At 43.2% G+C, this 22,688-nt stretch overlaps 2 protein-coding genes across 2 annotated transcripts in view; one reads left to right on the top strand and one right to left on the bottom strand.

Moving 5' to 3' along the window:
* LOC124263654 (WW domain-binding protein 4-like) overlaps positions 1-1,377 on the bottom strand; it is a 31,482-nt gene extending 30,105 nt beyond the window's left edge. The window contains exon 1 of the mRNA XM_046698308.1: positions 1,222-1,377. The gene's annotated coding sequence lies outside the window, so the exon portion shown is untranslated. The remainder of the gene's footprint in view (positions 1-1,221) is intronic.
* A 210-nt stretch (positions 1,378-1,587) lies between these two features.
* Positions 1,588-22,513, top strand: LOC124263653 (MBT domain-containing protein 1-like). The gene is given in 23 exon segments (XM_046698307.1): positions 1,588-1,710; positions 2,417-2,432; positions 2,920-3,053; positions 4,675-4,861; positions 5,265-5,437; positions 6,053-6,128; positions 6,289-6,368; positions 6,737-6,854; positions 7,437-7,571; positions 8,148-8,236; positions 9,777-9,920; positions 14,683-14,779; positions 15,056-15,135; positions 15,444-15,545; positions 15,832-15,941; positions 16,014-16,078; positions 17,201-17,280; positions 18,684-18,748; positions 19,050-19,219; positions 19,619-19,699; positions 20,508-20,690; positions 21,054-21,278; positions 21,538-22,513. Coding segments are annotated over 23 exon segments (2,427 nt in total). The 5' UTR covers positions 1,588-1,707; the 3' UTR covers positions 21,552-22,513.
* Positions 22,514-22,688: the final 175 nt, after the last annotated feature.

Raw genomic sequence — 22,688 nt, forward strand, 5'->3', positions numbered from 1 at the left:
GGGAAGATAATTACAGGTGACTGAAAGGGCAGATAATTACAGGTGACTAGTCACATGTTTTGAAGTTTGTTTCATGGCGACATGCATGGTCGTCAGGTATCAAGTTCGTCTTTTTTCGAGAGCGCATATAAAACGGTAAGACAACATATTAACATGAATTGATGTTTGCAATGATTTGGTAATTGTATAAGTTATTGTAAATAAACAAATGAAAACTATGCAGTCCATAATAAGTTATGTACTGTTGTAAACATTTAAAGGTCACTGCTGTATGTGAAACTAAGTTAGTTTTGTTTATTGTTACAGTCAAGCTCAACTCAACTCAACTCAATCAATCTTCTACGGATAAAGATGTGACGTCGCTTTTTCTTAATCATCGTTCGTTCGTTTGTTAGTTATAATAGACCCTTAAGCATGTTAACTGAATAATATTTATTATGACAAGGACACAAACAATTCCTCTGTTTCCAACCCTGTATTAGCAACAAAAACAACATCATCATGTAACTAACGCAATGTGAGACATACAATGGAAACACATTTATCTCTGTCAAACAGCCACACTCTCTAGTAACAACAACCATGTAGAAAAAGTAGAAATCTGCTTGCTCTATTTATTTCACCAATCCAACAGATTTACAATACACTTTCATGACTGACTGCCTTTAAAATGTGGGTTTTGTCTTTTAGCTTTTATGATACACATTTTGTCTTGATTGGACAAAATGACATCACTCCCTGAGTTGGAGTGATAGGTATATAAGCATTGTGTGAAGAAGAAAACTAGCCACTCCTGATGTAATTGTCAGTTATTTTTAATACGAAAGGCAAACATATGGCATAATTGAGGAACCAAAAACTGAAGCACCAGCATCTGTTTTGCACAGTTTGTGAACGTTAATTTATACATTGATGCTTCAATTAGATTGTTCGGTCAAGGTAAGCTATATTCTTTGTGACGAGACTTCATACAAGGGGAAATAGTCTGTCTCAATGTGTGTGCAGTTACTGTTTTTAAGGACTTTTGTTGATATATGTACTGTTCCAGACATTCCTTTGCGTGTACAATCCAGTGACATATAAGCCTACGCTGTTTGTATGAACATTGGCCATGATTGAGTCCAGGGAGTCTGTCAATTTTGGTATGACCTGTGTACGTTTCAAGCATGTAATAAAGACAAAACCCATGTGTTATTCAAAATGCCAGCTTTAAAATGTCACCTTATATGTGGGTGATCAATGGAGTTTCAATTCACAATCAATGATGATTATCCTTATAATCGCTCAAGTTTACACTGTGACCCATGCTGTCGGAAGTTTACAATGATGGGCATGCGTGATAAGGAGCTGGGGATTTCTTCTGACGCTATTTGGGTTTGTGGAACTGATTGGTTGGAATGAATCATGCTGACCAATGAGATAGCTAAATACTATATATACGCACCGGTTTTGTCACGTGATTACCAGTGTCCGAAATAATATAGTAGAGATAATATGATTGGGTTATACGCAAAATTTGTGCCAGGTTCCGTAAATTCAACCAATAGAAATTTATTTTGGATGTTATGCAGATTTTACGTGCGCAGGCGTAATGAGGTGGCCTTTGTTGTCCCTGAAAATCTGGGCACCACGACGATGGTTTTAGAGACAGAAGTGTCATTGCATTAGAACTAATTAGCTGTCAACGAGTTTACATGTGTGTGCAAGATGGTATGTGTTTATATTCTGTAAAAGCTTGTAGTAGAACGCTCGTACGTACATTTTTGAACAGCCGTCATACACTAGGCTCCGTTTTAAGGCAGACCGAACTGTTTTGAGCTTGCAGCTGGTTGAATGTTTATGTTTTGCCTCAGTCAAAACACACGAATTATGTGACCCACTTACGATATAAATACACCGTGTGTGGAATAGTAAAGGAACCTTTGCTAATATCGACAGTGCTTGAGAAACATTGGCAGTGTGGTTAAATACTTTCCCTCTGATATAGCGAGCAGAGACGTCGATCTGTCAAAATGCTCCTAATTAGGTCGCTCCGAACATCAGGTTACAAGAGCGGTGTTATGCCGTGTTACCTGGGCAGCGTAGAAGTACGAAAGTCATCTACACGCCATGTGTGATATACTTAAATTCAATACGTTTATGAACGATTAAATGTAGCCTAATATGTGGGTAAGAGCCCCAGTAATAGTTCCCTGGTGTAGTGTGGACAGAACTATACTCAAAGTTAAGTGATCTACAGTAGGTAGATGTGTAATTGATGGAAGGAAAGGGAGACAATTTCAGATCTCAAAATGAACTAAAGGCGCTTCTTGATGTGAAATGTTATCCAGGGTGTCTTTATCAGTATGCATTTGCTTGATTTAAGATTTAGATTTCCCTGGTTTAACTTAAACTTGATTTTTTTGTTTTTTTCCAGGATCCAGGGGATACAGGTATGTACTATTTGCATGGACATTATTCATCATCATTTTGTCTTTTCATACATAAGGCTGGTGGGGTAGAATATTGGCCTTGTAGTTAAAGTATTCAATCTTCATCAGAAGACACGAGTTCCATCCAAGATGGGTACAATGTGTGAAACCCATGTGTGGTGTTGACCTCCATGTTTTTGGTGCAGTATTGTGGCAACATAAACCATACTCGCTTGTGTATATGCATGACAAAGTCAGTAAGTAATAAGGTCTATTATCTAGGTTATTTTAGAAGCAGTAACACATTGTTTGTAAACACAATTCTCAAGAAACCTCATGGATTATTTCAACTATACATTTCCCAGCTCATAATGGTTATTCTTGCCCTTTTTCAAAACCAATCATTATTTACATTTGGTAAAAGACACTTATAGCAGATGCCCATCTTATGCTATGCTGAAGCAGTTGCATGTGTGCATAATGAATTATTGATTGCCTTTTTATCCAGATTGGGGAGGCTTAAATTTGACTGAACCGAATGAGGTTGACTCAATGATTGATGCTTATCAGAAGAATGATGTTACTACAATAGGATCTGCAGATGTCCGCTCTGACACAGTGTATGATAACACTTCCATGGGGGTGAGTAGTAGGCACAGCACACTTGGGGCAATGAATCCCTCTCTAACCACTTCCATGGGGGTGAGTAGCAGGCACAGCACACTTGGGGCAATGAATCTCTCTCTAACCACTTCCATGGGGTGAGTAGCAGGCACATCACACTTGGGGCAATGGATCTCTCTCTAACCACTTCCATGGGGTGAGTAGCAGGCACAGCACACTTGGGGCAATGGATCCCTCTCTACCCACTTCCATGGGGTGAGTAGCAGGCACAGCACACTTGGGGCAATGAATCCCTCTCTACCCACTTCCATGGGGTGAGTAGCAGGCACATCATGCTTAGGGCAATGAATCCCTCTCTAACCACTTCCATGGGGGTGAGTAGCAGGCACATCACGCTTAGGGCAATGAATCCCTCTCTAACCACTTCCATGGGGTGAGTAGCAGGCACATCACACTTGGGGCATTGAATCCCTCTCTAACCACTTCCATGGGGGTGAGTAGCAGGCACATCACGCTTAGGGCAATGAATCCCTCTCTAACCACTTCCATGGGGGTGAGTAGCAGGCACATCACACTTGGGGCAATGAATCTCTCTTTAACCACTTCCATGGTGATGAATTGCTGAATAGTTTTTAAGATGATAGGTCGAATATGGGAAGCATTTATGAACACATAAAATAAAAATTTCAACTTTAGTTTAGCATTTGAGTCATTGTTTGTTGTAGTGCTGTAAATGTCCACCGGTTGAGTCAGTATTTGTTGTAGAAGTGTAAATGTCCAACTGCTGAGTCAGTGTTTGTTGCAGTGCTGTAAATGTCCACCTGTTGATTCAGTGTTTGTTGTAGTGCTGTAAATGTCCACCGGTTGAGTCAGTGTTTGTTGTAGTACTGTAAATGTCCACCTGTTGAGTCAGTGTTTGTTGCAGTGCTGTAAATGTCCACCTGTTGATTCAGTGTTTGTTGTAGTGCTGTAAATGTCCAACTGTTGAGTCAGTGTTTGTTGTAGTGCTGTAAATGTCCACCTGTTGAGTCAGTGTTTGTTGTAGTGCTGTAAATGTCCACCTGTTGAGTCAGTGTTTGTTGTAGTGCTGTAAATGTCCACCTGTTGAGTCAGTGTTTGTTGTAGAAGTGTCAGTGTTTGTTGTAGAAGTGTAAATGTCCACCTGTTGAGTCAGTGTTTGTTGTAGTGCTGTAAATGTCCACCTGTTGAGTCAGTGTTTGTTGTAGTACTGTAAATGTCCACCTGTTGAGTCAGTGTTTGTTGTAGTGCTGTAAATGTCCACCTGTTGAGTCAGTGTTTGTTGTAGTACTGTAAATGTCCACCTGTTGAGTCAGTGTTTGTTGTAGTGCTGTAAACGTCCACCTGTTGAGTCAGTGTTTGTTGAAGTGCTGTAAATGTCCAACTGTTGAGTCAAGTAGTGTAAATGTCCACCAGTTGAGCCAGTGTGTGTTGTAGTGCTGTAAATGTCCAACTGTTGAGTCAAGTAGTGTGAATGTCCACCTATTGAGTCAGTGTTTGTTGTACTTTTTGTAGTGGTGTAAATGTCCACCTGCTTAGTCAGTGTTTGTTGTCGTGCCGTAAATGTTTACCTGTGGAGTCAGTGTTTGTCATGCTGTGAATGTCCTTCTGTTGTTTACAGGTTGATGATGACTACATGAACACATTGGTGTTGTATGATGGCTACGACAGCTACAATGAGAGTGGTGAGAGCTCAGAGGAGGATGAGGAGAGTCAAGGGGATTACTTTTCCTCCTTTCAGGGATTCACACAGTCAGGCTTCAGTAAACCCACACAGTTCCGCTTCATGAACGGGAAGGATGGCATGGGTAAGCAGGGAAATTCAGACAATGTATTTAGCTTTTCTACGCGAGAGTGTACATATCAGTTTTCAACATGACAGGGTACGAAGGAATCTGCTAGTTTGAAACAAGTGCAGTTCATGAAAGACTGGTCAATCATCCATGTGGACTACCACTTGTACCATCATATTGGTGACAGCTATAATAGAGCTGTTCTGAAGTGGTGAAAATGTAAATAGCATGAGGATGATTCCAATCCTATTGGTTGGGTGAAGGTGGTAAGTGTGGTGGCGGGTCTGAAGTATAGGGCATGAATGAACAGCTTCAAGAATTTAAATATACAGCAGTATAGCTTCTGAACAATTCATTTGACATGGATTAGCTCTTATGGTACTGTATACGATCTGTGATTTCTGTTTTTTCTTTGCAGCAACATGTGAGAAGTGTGGCACAGTTGGTATCAAACATGCTTTCTACTCCAAGTCGAAGAGATTCTGCAGCTTGTCCTGCTCTCGAAGCTTTGCAACGGCCCGCAGAGAGGGCAAACCCTCACCTCCACCATACAAGGAGGAGCCCCCACCAAAGAAACTTCACGTCTTGGCTGTGAGTGTGACTCATTTGCATCAGTTCCACAGTCACACATATGTCATTTATGTTACTTTCATTGTTAAGGAAGTGAGTGTCACTGAGGGCCATATTAGCAGGTCCTTGCTGGCAGGTGGTGGAGTAGATAGGGGGCCTCACATAGGTCCTTGCTGGCAGGTGCTGGATTTGATTTTCAAGGCCACAGCGACACTTTGAAGATTTCAGCATGTGAACCTGCATGTTAAGCTTGTCAGCGAGATACCTCAAGAACCATTCACTGGATTTTCTTCTTTGTAGACTTTCAAGACTTCTCTTAATGTTTTTTCATAAGCAATTTCTCTATTACCATATTTTGCATATTTCATGCACCATGACATTCATGGCTAGGTCAAAGTCAGTATTGAAAATATTTGTGTGTTTGAACAGCTACAGAGTAGAACAAGATATCAAGAGAGGTTGACTGGTCATGTTTTTGTTGACATTTAACTTCATCAGAACCTAGGACCTTCACTTTCAGTTTACTCTTTAAGTTTGATTTGATAATTTGCGGCGGGGGATTATGTCACCTTAGTGACAACTGCTTGTTTCTACGTTAAGTTTGTTTAAAAACAATCTTAAAAATGTCTGTTTCAGAGCAAAGGACGACAGACCCCCAAGAAGCATTCAAAGCAAAGCATTGGACATTCTCAGAAGTCTCCTGCAAGATTTGGTGAGTTGACATGATGGATGTACTGAAACAATTCAACTATTTCAAAAATCACATCTTATAAAACATGGTCACCAGTGGTACAGATAAGGTACTACTGATCCATGTATATGGTTGTGATTCATTTAGGTTTCATCTAACGTTTTGTTCTCTTGTGTAACAGACTCGTTCAGAGTATTTGACTGGGGTCCGTACCTCGTCTCCACCGGATCCCAGGCTGCACCTGTCAGTTGCTTCAAACATGTAAGTAGCACCACATACCTCATGAAACATTTGAGTAGCACTACAGACATCCTCAAACATTTGACTAGCACCACATGCATCATTTAACATTTGAGCATCGCCACACATATCTTCAAACATGTGAGTTCCGCCAAACGACTTTATGATGGTGTATTTCTACACAGAACTGGTCTGGCTTAGGGAATTGTCTGGACAATAAGAAATGAGAAAATTTCAATTGTTTTGATCCCACTTGGATTTGTAGGCAATATGAAAACCAAACACCAAGTTAAGAGCACATTATCAAACATTGAGCGTCTTTAAACTCAAGTTTGTTCCCCTATGTATTGAAAATAATCTTCTTTCATATGTTGCATGCCCCCTTGCAGGTACCAATGTCTGACTGCTGGGATCAGATGACTGTGGGGATGAAGGTGGAGGTTGCCAACAACGATAGCGACGTGGCCTGGGAGGTCTACTGGATAGCAACTGTCATCAAGATAGCAGGTAGGTTTCATTGTTGTGAAGGTAGCTGGTAGGTCCCTTCAACAAGGGAGATCCCACCTTCATCAAGGGAGATCCCACCTTCAACAAGGGAGGTCCCACCTTCAATAAGGGAGATCCCACCTTAAATAAGGGAGATCCCACCTTCAACAAGGGAGGTCCCACCTTCAACAAGGGAGGTCCCACCTTCAACAAGGGACCTTCATCAAGGGGATCCCACCTTCAACAAGGGAGATCCCACCTTCAATAAGGGAGGTCCCACCTTCAATCAAGGGAGGTCCCACCTTCAACAAGGGAGGTCCCACCTTCAATAAGGGAGGTCCCACCTTCAATAAGGGAGATCCCACCTTCATCAAGGGAGGTCCCACCTTCATCAAGGGAGGCCCCACCTTCAATAAGGGAGGTCCCACCTTCAATAAGGTAACAGGAAGTCCTGCTGTCATCTAGGTTCAATAGTCTTAAAGGTAGGTCCATTGTCAACAAGATATTAGGTATATTGAGAATTCAAATTAAACTTCATGTGAAACATAATGTTATATGCAATGGATAGATGGTGTTTACACTGGCCACTGTGTTTGTCGCCAGGGTACAAGGCACTGATGAGGTACGAAGGGTTCAGCAGCGACTCATCCAAGGACTTCTGGCTGAACCTTTGCACCCAGGATGTGCACCCAGTGGGTTGGTGCGCCACCGTAGGGAAACCCCTTGTCCCTCCCAAGAGTGAGTAGGCAATGTCTAATTGTCTAGAATACTATAGCCTCTATACTAGGGCCCAATAGAGATTAAAAGTGGTACTTGTGATTCAGCACTAAACAAAGGCTTGAAGTCAGTATCCTAATGTGTTCGTGGGGTGTCCATGTATGTCTGTGCTGTGATGTCTGAGTGGTTTGTTTGATGTTTACTCCACACTCAGCAATATTCCAGCTGTATTCCTTGCTGACAAGGTGTCTCACTTTGGATCAGGTCACTGGTTTGAATTCCAGCGTGGGTCTCGAAGATTGTTGCCTATAATAACATCACTAGTTTTCTGGTCAATTCTTGAATAGTTAAGCTGCTATCATATTGTCATATTGCGTCCTTAAACAAAATATATTTTAATACACCGTCTTAGTAAATGCTAAAATGAAAACAGTTGTAATGTTCATTGAGGCCACTTGGGTTTTTTAGAGTAAAATGTTACATATGGAAGCAACTTATTGATTTTTGGAATTCAAATGTTTATGGTTTATTAAGAAACCCAGTGGTATTAAGGTTGCTGTGTTTGTGTGGCATGAAACAGTGAATAATCATTTACAGCAATTCAACACAAGTGTTCGGACTGGAAAGATTTCTTGGTGAAGAGATTGACTGGAGCACGAACATTGCCCAATAACTTCTACAATAAGGTAAATCCTGTCTGTAATTGGGAATGTCCGATACCTCTTGCCCACCATGAGAGCATAGCAAAATACTCTGACCTAATTGATCAGGTGTCATCATTTCCCAAATATTGATGAGTAGCTTGGTTTGCCTGTTGAATTGACACGGCAGTAGCAAGTATTTGGAGTTTACTGCAGGCCTCCATGTTTTAATGATACACTGTAGCCAAGGTAACACTTGTGCCCAGATGCTAGTGATGCACTGCAACCAAGGTAACGCTTTTCCCCAGGTGCTATTGATTCACTGTAACCAAGGTAACGCTTTACCCCAGGTGCTAGTGATACACTGTAACCAAGGTAACACTCGTAAGCTAACACTCGTCCCCAGGTGCTAGTGATACACTGTAACCAAGGTAACGCTTTACCCCAGGTGCTAGTGATACACTGTAACCAAGGTAACACTTGTCCCCAGGTGCTAGTGATACACTGTAACCAAGGAAACACTTGTAAGCTAACACTTGTCCCCAGGTGCTAGTGATACATTGTAACCAAGGTAACACCTAGTGATACACTGTAACACTGTAATATGTGTTAGTGACATAGTGTGACAATAGTAGTTTCCATGTGTTAAGTGAGACAGTGTGACCATGTTTGACCCCATGTGTTAGTGTAACAGTGTGACAATGGTTGTACCCATGTGTTAGTGTAACAGTGTGACAATGGTTGTACCCATGTGTTAGTGACACAGTGTGACAATGGTTGTCTCTATGCGTTGGTGACACTGGGTAATCATGGCTATCCCCATGTGTTAGTGACATGTGTTCGTGGTTATCCCCATGTGTTAGTGACATGTGTTCGTGGTTATCCCCATGTGTTAGTGACGTGTGTTCGTGGTTATCCCCATGTGTTAGTGACATGTGTTCGTGGTTATCCCCATGTGTTAGTGACAATGTGACCATGGTTATCCCCATGTGTTAGTGACAATGTGTTCGTGGCTATCCCCATGTGTTGGTTGTGGTTATCCCCATGTGTTAGTGACCATGTGTTAGTGACATGTGTTGGTGGTTATCCCCATGTGTTAGTGACATGTGTTCGTGGTTATCCCCATGTGTTAGTGACATGTGTTGGTGGTTATCCCCATGTGTTAGTGACATGTGTTCGTGGTTATCCCCATGTGTTAGTGACGATGTGTTGGTGGTTATCCCCATGTGTTAGTGACAATGTATCCCCATGTGTTAGTGACAATGTGACCATGGTTGTACCCATGTGTTAGTGACAATGTGACCATGGTTATCCCCATGTGTTAGTGACAATGTGATTATGGTTGTGTCCATGTGTTAGTGACGTGTGTTCGTGGTTATCCCCATGTGTTAGTGACGTGTGTTCGTGGTTATCCCCATGTGTTAGTGACATGTGTTGGTGGTTATCCCCATGTGTTAGTGACGTGTGTTCGTGGTTATCCCCATGTGTTAGTGACATGTGTTGGTGGTTATCCCCATGTGTTAGTGACGATGTGTTCGTGGTTGTACCCATGTGTTAGTGACAATGTGACCATGGTTGTATCCAGGTATTGGAGAGTATGGAGAACCACAAGTTCCACCGAGGAGTCCAGGTGGAGGTGGTCGACAAGATGTGTGTGTCTGCCATGCGGGTTGCCATCGTGCATGAAGTGATTGGCGGGCGTCTACGGCTAGCTTATGTTGACAAGAGAGTAAGTATACTCATCCGTAGAGCTTCTTGATGACTGGGAGTAAACATGTTCCTATTGTTCTAACACATTAATTTTTCTTATCCTGACTCATGATCTTTTGCTTATCTCCCTTTCCTTTTCGAATGGTAGTGGAACACTTGAATCCCTTGAAGTTCCCGCAGTGGACGTATAAATACACTCACCCATGAGTTACCTCCCTTTTGCCCTTTTTCCGCGCAAACAGTCATGTGACCAGCCTTACTTGTCACTCTCTCCCTTTTCGCCCAAGCGGATGTTTGGGCGAGCACTGGCGTCCCTTATACGGCATTATATCCTTTTTATTTAGGTCCTATTCTTCAAAATTACACTGTATATGGATTTGGCAATAACTACTATGTATTATTTGTAATAATTTGTAAAAATTATTGTATTTATGTCATAAATTCATCGTAATGTAACTTTGTTTACATTTCATGAAATCTTGCAGTGTTTGCAGGCACAGGTTATCCGTGGCTGATCCTCACCCCTAGTGCCCTTCGTGCACAAAACCATGTTCTTCCAGCTTGCGCTGTACTTATTGTGTTGATTTATCAAACCTTCAGTTTAATCCATATTTGTCTTATATATATGGGGGCGGTGGAGTAGCCTAGTGGTTAAAGCCATGGATCGGGTGAGGAAGTCATTCTCAATGGTCACGGCTGATAAAACAGGAAGATCAGCGGCGTAAAACTACATCAGTCAGTCAGTCTTATATATGTTGCCATGGATCGGGTGAGGAAGCTACAAGTCACGGCTAAAACAGGAGATCAGCCTACATACCATATGTTGCTTGCTACTGCTGAAGTTCATTATACTGATGCTATGTTTAGTATGTTGCAGGGGCAGTCTGCTGGTATCGGGGCCAAGAAGAGATCGGCTACAACGCCGTTGACTCCGACTCAAGCTAAGAAAAAGACGTCATCTTCTACATCGCAGAAGAAAGCATCTGTTACCAGATCAGAGGGTAAATCTACGTGTGCTAGTAAGTCAACGCAGCAGAAATCCTTCAATGAAGAGATATTAACTCCACATCAAGTAGACGTTTTGATGGCCCCCCCGTTACTTCTACCCGAAGTACCTACGAGATCAGCGACTATATCGACTTCTAGTAGATGCCTACTCACAGCTCTACATCCGCGAACCCTCAACGTTCGAGAACATTGAAGGACCCATCTCCTACACCTAGCCGCTCTAGATCAAGATCTCATATCTCTCAGACGTTCGCGAAGTCACTCATCACGAGACAGAGGTTCGTGAAGAGAAGGCTCACATCACAGAAGTTCGCGAAGGGATACATCTAGCGACAGACGTTCGCGAAGAGATAGCTCACATCACAGAGGTTCGCGAAGAGATGAATCTACAGATAGAGGTTCGCAAAGAGAGCACTCTCAAGATAGATGTTCGCATAGGGAGGAATCTTCAGATAGAGGTTCGCGAAAGGATGATGAAGGTTCGAGAAGGGATACAGGTTCGCAGATGGAAGAGTCGCAGAGGCCTAGCTCTAATAATCAGGAGACTCTGGATCAGCAAGCAAACTTCGTCTTCCCAGACTCAGAGGTTACAGCGTGGATTGCCAGCGGGTTGAAATTGGAGTCTCCTTCTAAGGAAGGATAAAGATGAAATCAACACTTATATGATGCGTAACGACTCCGTCACTATCCCGCCGATTGAACCTATATCCAAGGTACCCTCTAACCTACGCACAGCTTTCGCTTTCTCGGTCTACTAACCTTGGCGCAGGGTTTGACTCGCACAGGAAGGTTACAACTAAGTCCGCTGCAACGGTTCCTGACAAAACATCTAGACAGCGTCAACCCTATCTTGCTGCCAGACAACCTCAAGAGGTATCTACTATGGTGACACACAGGTCGGACGTTTGCGTGGGGACCTATTTACAAGAGGCGGCCTTCGACTCGCATCTCTACATAGACGCTTCGATACAAGGCTGGGGTGCGCATCTCAACAATCAAGTTGCATCAGGAAGGTGGTCCAAAATAGAGCAGCATCTTCACATCAATCTGCTGGAGATGAATGCCTTGAGCAACGCCTTACAACTATGGTCGAGTTCGCTGAACAACAAAATGCTGATGGTCCACACGGACAACTCTACAGTGGCATTCTCCATAATTCGGCAGGGATCCACAAGGTCTCCAAGCCTGCTACAGCTCACATTCCAGTTGTTCCACATCACGGAGGAAGCAAACATCTGGATAAAGGCGTGTCACATACCCGGAGCCAAGAACGTACTTGCAGACGCTCTATCCCGACTACTGCACCCGTCACCTACCGAATGGATGCTCCATCCAGAAGCGTTCCGGCTCATCATAAGGGAAATAGGATCCCCTTGCATAGACCTGTTTGCCACGAGGTTCAACAAACAAATACAGACGTTTGTCTCACCAGTTCCAGATCCTCAAGCCTGGGCAGCAGATGCACTGAGCATATCTTGGGAAGAACTAAACGCTTACTCGTTTCCTACCCCTATATTACTTCCGGAAGTACTGTTGAAGATCAAACAGACACAGGCGCTACAACTGACTTTGGTCCACAATACTGGCCAGCGAGAGTATGGTTCCTAGACCTAATAGAAGATCTCGGAAGTCCAACAATCAAGTTACCAGATTGGCCGAACCTACTCATACATCCGCACACCAAGTCCATGGAACCCGACAGTGTTCCAGCTACACGTTTGGACCGTATCAAAACATGCTTGAAGAAAAGAGGATACTCCGCCAGGGCAGCCAAGTCAGTAACGCTAGCGTTATTCAGATCTACTTGTAACCTGTATGATGACAAATGGCGAAAGTTTGAGACTTATGCAAGGCGGAAAGGCTTCACTGCGATGAAAGCTACTCGTCCTCAAGTGGCGGAATACCTGTGTCATCTGAAAGATTCAACATTATCTACATACCTCACCGCCATCAGTACAGTGATTACCATGAAAACAGGCATCAAGTTGACGAAAGTTCCAGAATTACTTGCTCTGCTGAGATCTTTTAAGCTGGAGGACCAGCAAAAGAAGTTCAGAGCTCTGGCCTGGGATCTGAATGTAATTCTACGTCATCTTATGAGTGATGCCTACGAACCTCCAGACCAGACTACCTTCGAGCTGCTGACACACAAGACTCTGTTCCTGCTTGCGCTAGCCACGGCAGCTCGAATATCAGAGATACATGCGCTGGACTTTGGTCGAACCAGATTCAACAAGGGGCAACATGCTGCAGTTCATCTAGGACTTAGATGGGACTTCATTGCCAAGAACCAACTACCTGGTCAGCCAGATAGACAGTTCCACGCATCAGCGCTTATCTACAATCCTGGCCCAGTGGCCCTCGCCCAGTGGATATATTCTTCAAGGAAGACAAGTTGAAGACGCCTCTTCAGCAGCACAGCAACTAACGGTACCTCAAAGGCGCTGAGTTGGAAAATCTCACCCTTTATCACGTTGACTTGTTGATAACTTTTACTAAGGGAAAAGTTTTAGTTTGAAAGTCCATGCGCACAGTCTAGGACAGGCTAGCATGAGTGATTAAAGATCCTGTACGGGTAAAGATCTTACCTGTACGTGAAGGGGTCGCAACTCATTTATGATAAAGATCTTATCATAATCTATGGGTTGTTATGAGATATCTAGTAATAGGAGATACTAGTTTATCTGTAGCCACATGAATCAACATGATTCAACTTGTCTGTGACTGCAGTAAGACAAGAAAGTGGTCCCCCCAAGTTATAACGGAAGAATAGGATCACGGAAATGCCGTTTCGCAGTTCCCATGGGGGGATACAGGACGTATCTAAGGACAGCTGATGAATCCACAAAGTGGCTTGACCCACCACCAATCCGTTGGATTCTATATGCAAAAGATCACGAGTCAGGATAAGAAAAATATGAAATTTTTCAAGTAAAATGGATATTTTTATACTTATCCTGACTCATGATGAGAAGCCCTCCCAACCTCCCCGCTGAAGACACTTGAGATTTCACAGCAGATCCAAGTGCATGGGCAGAAAATCAGGAGAGACAAGTAAGGCTGGTCACATGACTGTTTGCGCGGGAAAATGGCAAAAGGGAGGTAACTTGTGGGTGAGTGTATTTTTACGCCCGCTTCGGGAACTTCAAGGGATTCAAGTGTTCCACTACCATTCGAAAAGGAAAGGGAGATAAGCAAAAGATCATGAGTCAGGATAAGTATAAAAATATCAATTTTACTTGAAAAATTACATTTTTGTCGATCTGTAAGAAGTTGAGGTTAACATTATTGATACAGTGATTCAGACATCTGTAGGAAGAGACTACCTTATCTGTGTCTGGGCTGAAAGTGATTCTGTGTTGAATCTGTGTCTGCACTGAAAGTGATTCTGCATTGAATCTCTGTTGAACCTGTGTCTGGACTGAAAGTGTTTCTGTGTTGAATCTGTGTGTAACTTGTGTCTGGACTGAAATTGATTCTGTGTTGAACCTGTGTCCTGACTGTAACTTAGTGTAAGTGATTCTGTGTTGAACCTGTGTCCTGACTGTAACTAAGTGTAAGTGATTCTGTGTTGAACCTGTGTCCTGACTGTAACTTAGTGTAAGTGATTCTGTGTTGAACCTGTGTCCTGACTGTAACTTAGTGTAAGTGATTCTGTGTTGAACCTGTGTCCTGACTGTAACTTAGTGTAAGTGATTCTGTGTTGAGTCTGTGTTGAACCTGTGAGTGATTCTGTGTTGAACCTGTGTCCTGACTGTGTTTGCCTTATCCAGGATGAGAATGATGAGTTCTGGTGTGACATGAAGTCTCCACTCATCCATCATGTGGGATGGGCCCAGCGAGCAGGACACAAGCTTCATGCCACTCCAGGTCAGTATTCCATTAGGGCATTGTCTTCTGTGGAGAATAGGGTAATTCAGTGTGTTGTAAATTGATAACAAACTCTATGAAATATAGATCATTTCAGGGAGTAATTTTTTTGCAGCTTAGAGAAATGTATGTTTTCTCATGCATATTCATAATTTAACGCAGCTGATTCTAACACATAACTCTGATAATTTGAACTAGTCATATAGTGGAAGAAAAAACTGAACAAGTTTGTAAGTGGATGTACGAGAGAGTTGACAGGTTGAGGACTGGTTTCAGAATACAAGGCAGAGTGTTTGACCAAGATAACGATGCAGAAGTTTCACCCCGATGATTCCATGCCGGACATGTTTCCCAAGGTGAGAAACCTCAGTCAATAGTTCTGTCTTTGTGCTACATCACATGCTCCAGTGCTACCATTGTACTGAAATATATGAACTAAAGAGAAGGGGTTTATTAAATCCAAATGTAAATATCTAAATGTAGCCCTCACTACGTATTTTACATGGCAGTAACATTGCAGGCCACAGAACCTACATGTTCTGTTAGCACTTGTGTTGTGTGTCTTCAGTGGATGGCCAGGAATGTCTTGTCACCTCAGTATTTCTTCAAAATGTTGGGTAGGAATTTGAAACCAAGACAGTCGTTAATGTTTGTTGTGTTTCAGACAAGTGAACCTCCTCATGGATTGAAGTTCCAGGCCGGGATGAAGCTGGAAGCCATTGACCCTCTCAATCTCTCCACTATTTGTGTTGCTACTGTTATGAAGGTAGGTCTGTTCCAGGGGATTCTTACCTGATAATGCAGTAAATTCCAAAGCATCAAATAGTTAATAGTGTGTTTATATATTCTAGTGCATTTAGGGGCTGGGCAATGTTATTTTTAATCCAAGCAAATTTTAAACCAACAAATGTGATAGGCTGTGCAAAATTGAGTCTCAAACTCTTGAACAGTTTTGAGTAAACTAACACACTGTATGCATCTTATGTTTTGGAGTAAACTATGACATCATCATGATTGGCTGTTGACAAGTGAGTTTTATTTGTCCATCTCAGTGTCTACGGAATAACTTCTTGATGATTGGAATTGATGGCTCCATCGCCCAGAACGGAACTGACTGGTTCTGCTACCATGCCTCATTGATGGCTCCATCGCCCAGAACAAAGTCCATGTGTAGCCGGAGGTACATCCTCCCATAGGAACTGACTGGTTCTGCTACCATGCCTCATCCTCCCAGTCCATGTGTAGTATTCTTCCCTGTGGGCTTCTCCCAAGTCCATGTGTAGTATTCCCCACCTGGAGGTACATCCTCCCATAGTCCATGTGTAGTATTCCCCACCCGGAGGTACATCCTCCCATAGTCCATGTGTAGTATTCCCCACCCGGAGGTACATCCTCCCATAGTCCATGTGTAGTATTCCCCACCCGTATTCCCACCCGGAGGTACATCCTCCCATAGTCCATGTGTAGTATTGGAGGTACATCCTCCCATAGTCCATGTAGTATTCCCACCCGAGGTACATCCTCCCATAGTCCATGTGTAGTATTCCCCACCCGAGGTACATCCTCCCATAGTCCATGTGTAGTAGGTACATCCTCCCATAGTCCATGTGTGTAGTATTCCCCACCCGGGAGGTACATCCTCCCATAGTCCATGTGTGTAGTATCCTCCCACCCGAGGTACATCCCCACCTCCCATAGTCCATGTGTAGTATTCCCCACCAGGAGGTACATCCTCCCATAGTCCATGTAGTATTCCCCACCCGAGGTACATCCTCCCATAGTCCATGTGTAGTATTCCCCACCCGGAGGTACATCCTCCCATAGTCCATGTGTAGTATTCCCCACCCGGAGGTACATCCTCCCATAGTCCATGTGTAGTATTCCCCACCCGGAGTAGTTCCCCCCAGGTACATCCTCCCATAGTCCGTATTCCCCACCCGAGGTACATCCTCCCATAGTCCATGTGTAGTATTCCCCACCCGGAGGTCCCATAGTCCATGTGTAGTATTCCCCACCCGGAGGTACATCCTCCCATAGTCCATGTGTAGTATTCCCCACCCGGAGGTACATCCTCCCATAGTCCATGTGTAGTATTCCCCACCCGGAGGTACATCCTCCCATAGTCCATGTGTAGTATTCCCCACCCGGAGGTACATCCTCCCATAGTCCATGTGTAGTATTCCCCACCCGGAGGTACATCCTCCCATAGTCCATGTGTAGTATTCCTGTGTCAAGCAGGGATCTTTGTTGGTTATCGACCTGCATCTCTCTAGGCTGACCTTCCACCTCCATGTTGTAATGTAACTGAAATACTCGTGAGTGCTGTGACACTCAACCACTTACTTTGTGCATCTGTGTTACCTTTCTTGTCTCCTTAGGTTGTTAGCATGAATCTTGAAGTATCATGATTGACTGTTTCAGGTCATAAAGGCCCCTTCAAGTGGTTTGACTACTTGAAACACACAAAAGCTGTTGCAGCCCCGGTGAAGCTGTTTGATAAGGTAAGCTTGCAGTGTGTTTCTATCTTATCCATTGTTTGCCATGGTAAGCTAGCGGTATGTGTGTCTCATTGGTGAACTGTTTGACATGAGATAGCATGTGTCTGTCATTGGTGAACTGTTTGACATGGTGAAATAGCATGTGTCTCTCATTGGTGAACTGTTTGACATGAGATAGCATGTGTCTCTCATTGGTGAACTGTTTGACATGGTGAAATAGCATGTGTCTCTCATTGGTGAACTGTTTGACAAAGTGAGATAGCATGTGTCTCTCATTGGTGAACTGTTTGACATGGTGAGATAGCATGTGTCTCTCATTGGTGAACTGTTTGACATGGTGGGCTAGCTTATGTCTGTCATTACTGCCTCTGTGGTGTAGTGGTTAGAGCGTCCTCCTGGAGAGCGGAAGGTCGCGGGTTCAATCCCTGATCGCGTCATACCAAAAGACGTTAAAATATGGTAGTTGTTGGTCCCTGCCTGGCGCTCGGCATTAATGGGTACAAGAAGGACTGGTCGGCTCGGAGTCAGTATAATGTGTCTGAGTGGGGTATTCATGCTTCACTGCGGCATGGTATCTCAGTGAGCTAGCACTATAAAACCAGCTTAAGTCTGGGCTAGTACAAACAACCGCACACACACATACACATACACATACACACGCATGTACATCGTCATATGAGAGAAATATTCTCAAGCACAACATTAAACCCAATTTCACCTCATCACTTATGTCTGTCATTGGTGAACTGTTTGACATGGTGCGCTAGCTTATGTCTGTCATTGGTGAACTGTTTGACATGGTGAGCTAGCTTATGTCTGTCATTGGTGAACTGTTTGACATGGTGAGCTAGCTTATGTCTGTCATTGGTGAACTGTTTGACATGGTGAGCTAGCTTATGTCTGTCATTGGTGACCTGTTTGACATGGTGAGCTGGCTTATGTCTGTCATTGGTGAACTGTTTGACATGGTGAGCTAGCTTATGTCTGTCAATGGTGAACTGTTTGACATGGTGAGCTGGCTTATGTCTGTCAATGGTGAACTGTTTGACATAGTGAGCTGGCTTATGTCTGTCATTAGTGAACTGAGTGATGTAGTAAGTTAGCAGTGAGTATCTGTGATAGATCAACCATTTGACAGAGTAAGCAAGCAGTATGTGTCATTTATGGGTGAACCATTTGAAATGGTGAACTAGTAGCATGTGTCTGTCATTGGTGAACTGTTTGACATGGTGGGCTGGCTTGTGTCTGTGATTGTTGAACTGTTTGACATGGTGGGCCAGCAACTGGTGTCTTTGTGCGTGATTGTTGGCAATTTCCATACATGCTGGGCTTGCTATTTATTCCAGGAAGGTTACATGTATTTTGATGAATAAGCAAGTTTAGCAAGACAATTATCTGTTTGATAGGAAATTCCCAAACATGGATTCAAACCAGGAATGAAGGTTGAAGCTGTGGACTTGATGGAACCAAGGTAGGACTTTGTCAAACAACTCCCTAGGTGTTGATGGCTTTAAGTTAAGTTTACTAGGGAAATGTACATAAGTCTTAGGAACATAGCTTGCTGCTTTAGTCCTGTCAGTTTATGGGCAGTTTGCAGGTTATGTACAGGCTGAATTTTTGTTTCTGGAATATTGCTGACTGCAGCAGAAAACAACTAAATCATTAGATTATAAGTCTGTACACAAATCTGAACACATAGGTCCTGGACAGTAACAAGAAGCTAGGGGTCATGATTGTGTGGACATCCATTCACTCCATGTTGATGTGTGTAGGCTCATCTGTGTTGCCACGGTGACGAAGGTGGTTGGCCGACTGATGAAGATCCACTTTGATGGTTGGGAGAATGACTATGACCAGTGGGTGGATGCCCAGACTCCGGACCTCTACCCCGTTGGTTGGTGCGAGATCATGAACTACCCTCTGGAAGGACCCCGCATTAAAAGTAAATCCCATAAAGACCCATCAAGGCTGAATGGTCATGAGGGTTGTATTTCCAAGATGTGATGTGCATGTTTGCAATTTTGTGATTCATAATCATGATTTGTCAGTGCTGACTAAATGCTAAATAAATGGCAACTGAATGCAAGGGCTGTAACTCACTAAACTCAGGGGAGGTAACTCACTAAACTCAGGGCGGTAACTCACTAAACTCAGGGGAGGTAACTATCTAAACACATGGAAAAGTAAGTGACTGCATCTATGGAGGCATATTTTGTGTAAGGATAGTGACTTGATGTCATGACATGGGAGTAAAGTAAATGTTTTGTTTAATGTGCGTCAGTGACAAGACAGCAGCGATATTTGTTTGATATTTGCCGATATTTCATGATGAATCTTCCAGCTGAACAGGTCTTGGCGCCGTCCCCACCCATTCCAAAAAAGAAGAGAGGCAAGACGCAGATTTACAAGGGACCCAGGAAGAGTAGGTGTCACTAGATCTGTATAAGAGGCATAATATGTGCTTGTTACACCTTGCTGGCTGCATAGATTGACAAAATAGGATCAGCTGTGATTACACTATGCCATTTAGAAATTGGTCAAATGTAGCATATGTTATATTTGGGATTCCAGGATTCAAACCCACACCCTCAGAGTCAGGCACCTAATCGCCAGCACACAGTCAGTTGCCTAACCTGCTCAGCCACCGCGACATCCACAAGAATGGAAGTCGGAAAACTGGTAGTCTTAGACTGCAGACTTTGTGTACCCCTCTGATAAGGGTTGAAAACCCAGATGGGACTCAACCCAACTTAAGTACTAGAATCTGTACTCTATTAAGAAAGTGTAATCCCAAATATAAGATATGTTACATCAGCTGGTTACAATAACTAACTGACATTTGTCAACCACTTGCATCATGATGGTAACATTGCTGACATGCTAACGCTATTCAGTGATAAGTAATTAAGGTGTTCACACCAAGGTTATGTAACACTGGCATGGTCGTGCTTGTATACACAGGATGAACACCTCAAACACGATGAGATGTTAGATCACTGATACAGCTGAATCTCATTAAGTAGAACCTGGATAACTGAAAACCAAAGAATATAGAACAGTTCTGTTTGTTCTGGTTTGCTCATCAAGGATTAGTCCCTATTGTTACTGATGCCCCAAGTGTTGGAATACATTCAGAAGGCGTCACACAGTGCCTGTTGTACTACCTGTATAGTTGCTGTGACCAGGGTTATTCTTACCAACCACATTGTCTACATGTTTCTTGTCTTCAGAGAGGAAATCAAAACCACTTGGAAAGCCTCTGCCGCCAAACTTTAAGTTTGTGTCATCTTTTGGAGATGAAGATGATGTAATCTGTCCCCCCCATGTACCACTCCCCCCGGAGACTGTTGCCGCTACGTTACCCCCCCTGCTGGACCCCTCAAACCCCAGTGAGCTTGTAAAGCCACCTACAGGTAAACAGATGGTTGGAGCAAGGGTTCACTGTATGTCAGGTCATGTAGTAACTATGTGTTATGTAATCATACTATCCAGACAGTGTATCGCTGACAGCCAATGTTACCTGGCACTGAATGGCAACAGCCATAGATTGCTATCAGTGTCTTGCTACACTCCTTGTTTCCTGACAGTGTCTTGCTACACTCCTTGTTTCCTGACAGTGTCTTGCTACACTCCTTGTTTCCTGACAGTATCTTGCTACAGGAAATGTCATTCTAAATTCTACTAGTTTGCTGATTTTGTACGCTTCTGTAGTTTGTATGTTGACAATACAGCCCTAGGGTCAGGTATCTGGTTACTGATGTCATCTTCTGTTTCAGTCAAGACAGAAGGGGTGGATACACCTCAGTTAGGGGCAGTGGAGGTTCCCCCTCCCATCCTCAGCCCGAATGGTCCAGGTGATCACACCCCTTCCCCAGCCACCACAACGGTCATGCCAACCCTCACACAAAACTTGGCCCCAAGGGCAGATAACTCTAACAAGGATGATGGTGCAGCTCATCCCAGTGTAGAACCTGGGTCCACTCCAGTTCTCCTAACAACAGGTAGGGTTAACTAAAATATCCTAGTTGGTACACAAGGGAGGGTTAACCGTAAGATCTTTACCTGTAGAACAAGAATGGTTGACTCATTCACACAGATCAGTGCTAAGAAAGGAGAACGATTTACTGTTGTATTTGTTATCCACACACTGTTGTAGAACTGTAATTTGATATCATTTTGTTTTGTGTTTATGTTTAGTTGCAAAAATTACTCTTTCAATGAATGAATAATACTTTATATGACACTTTTCCTCTGTTCCAGTTGAACCAAAGTAATTCCTGATGCAAAATGAGGATGCATTTGTTGTTGGCGAACAAATGTGAAAGTGTGACCCTAAGCTGTGCCCATCTGTGATTCCACCACAGCAAGTCATCTCACATAATACATTACTGTACATATGTCGGAGAATCATCTCATTCATAATATCATAGAATCATGATAGCAAATGAGTCAGTTCCCTGTCTTGTTTCATCTATGTCTCACTGAATCAAGATCACTCTGGACATGTTTCGAATGTCAAGGGTCTCGGTATGAGGCCGACCTGCAGAAAGTCAGCCAATCAACAGTACTATGCAGGAAGATCCTACAGAAGATCACTTGTCTCTATCCATGTGTGAAGAGGACAGGACCATAGTAACTGTCCTTTCAAATCTAACGATGGTTACAAATTACTGATGTATTCCTCTCCACAAAGTTTACCGAACCCAAGTCAACAGGCCTCAGGAGACCACCAGTAGCATATGAAGGAAGTGCAGATGTCGTATGCCACATACACTGTTGTGGACTGCCCACCATGCTGGCTTACTTCATGCATTGACAGAATAATCAGTGCCAGGATGTCAAGATTACCCGCGATATGAATTACATTTTCTTCAAGAATATTTTATGCCCATCTTTGAAGCTGTGTTGATGGACATTCTGCTGCTGCTGAAGCAGGCTGTGGGAGTACAGTCGTCGTCGTCGTCGTCATGACAGGATGGAGAGAAGCTGCGGTGTCTTGTCATACATAGCAGATCTGTCTCAGTGATTCAGTATTTTTCCTCAGTCACTTGTTGTTAACAGGGCGGTGGTCACCATGGCAACAAACCAAGGCATGTGCTGAAACGCATTGTGTGAATCTGACACGTGTTGTGAAGAGTGTCGGATGACAGAGCTCCAGATAAGATTTAGCTCATGTGGGTACTGTACCCACTGTATTTTTTTGGAGTGGGTATTATGAATGTTGAATGGGTATTTCATTTTCCGTTACCCACTGCTTTCAAATATGTGCGTATTTCAGTCATTTTACTCACATAAGTATTTTGTCATTGAGTAAGTTTACTAAGCAGGTATGTTCTGCCTCATGTCATACCTAATCAAAACCAACTTAAATATAATGGAAATGATTCATAAAAAACTCATCCTATACTGAC

Source organism: Haliotis rubra, unplaced genomic scaffold (assembly GCF_003918875.1).
Source record: "Haliotis rubra isolate DU_JTF1 unplaced genomic scaffold, ASM391887v1 Scf892, whole genome shotgun sequence".
Taxonomy (NCBI): Eukaryota; Metazoa; Mollusca; class Gastropoda; order Lepetellida; family Haliotidae; genus Haliotis; species Haliotis rubra.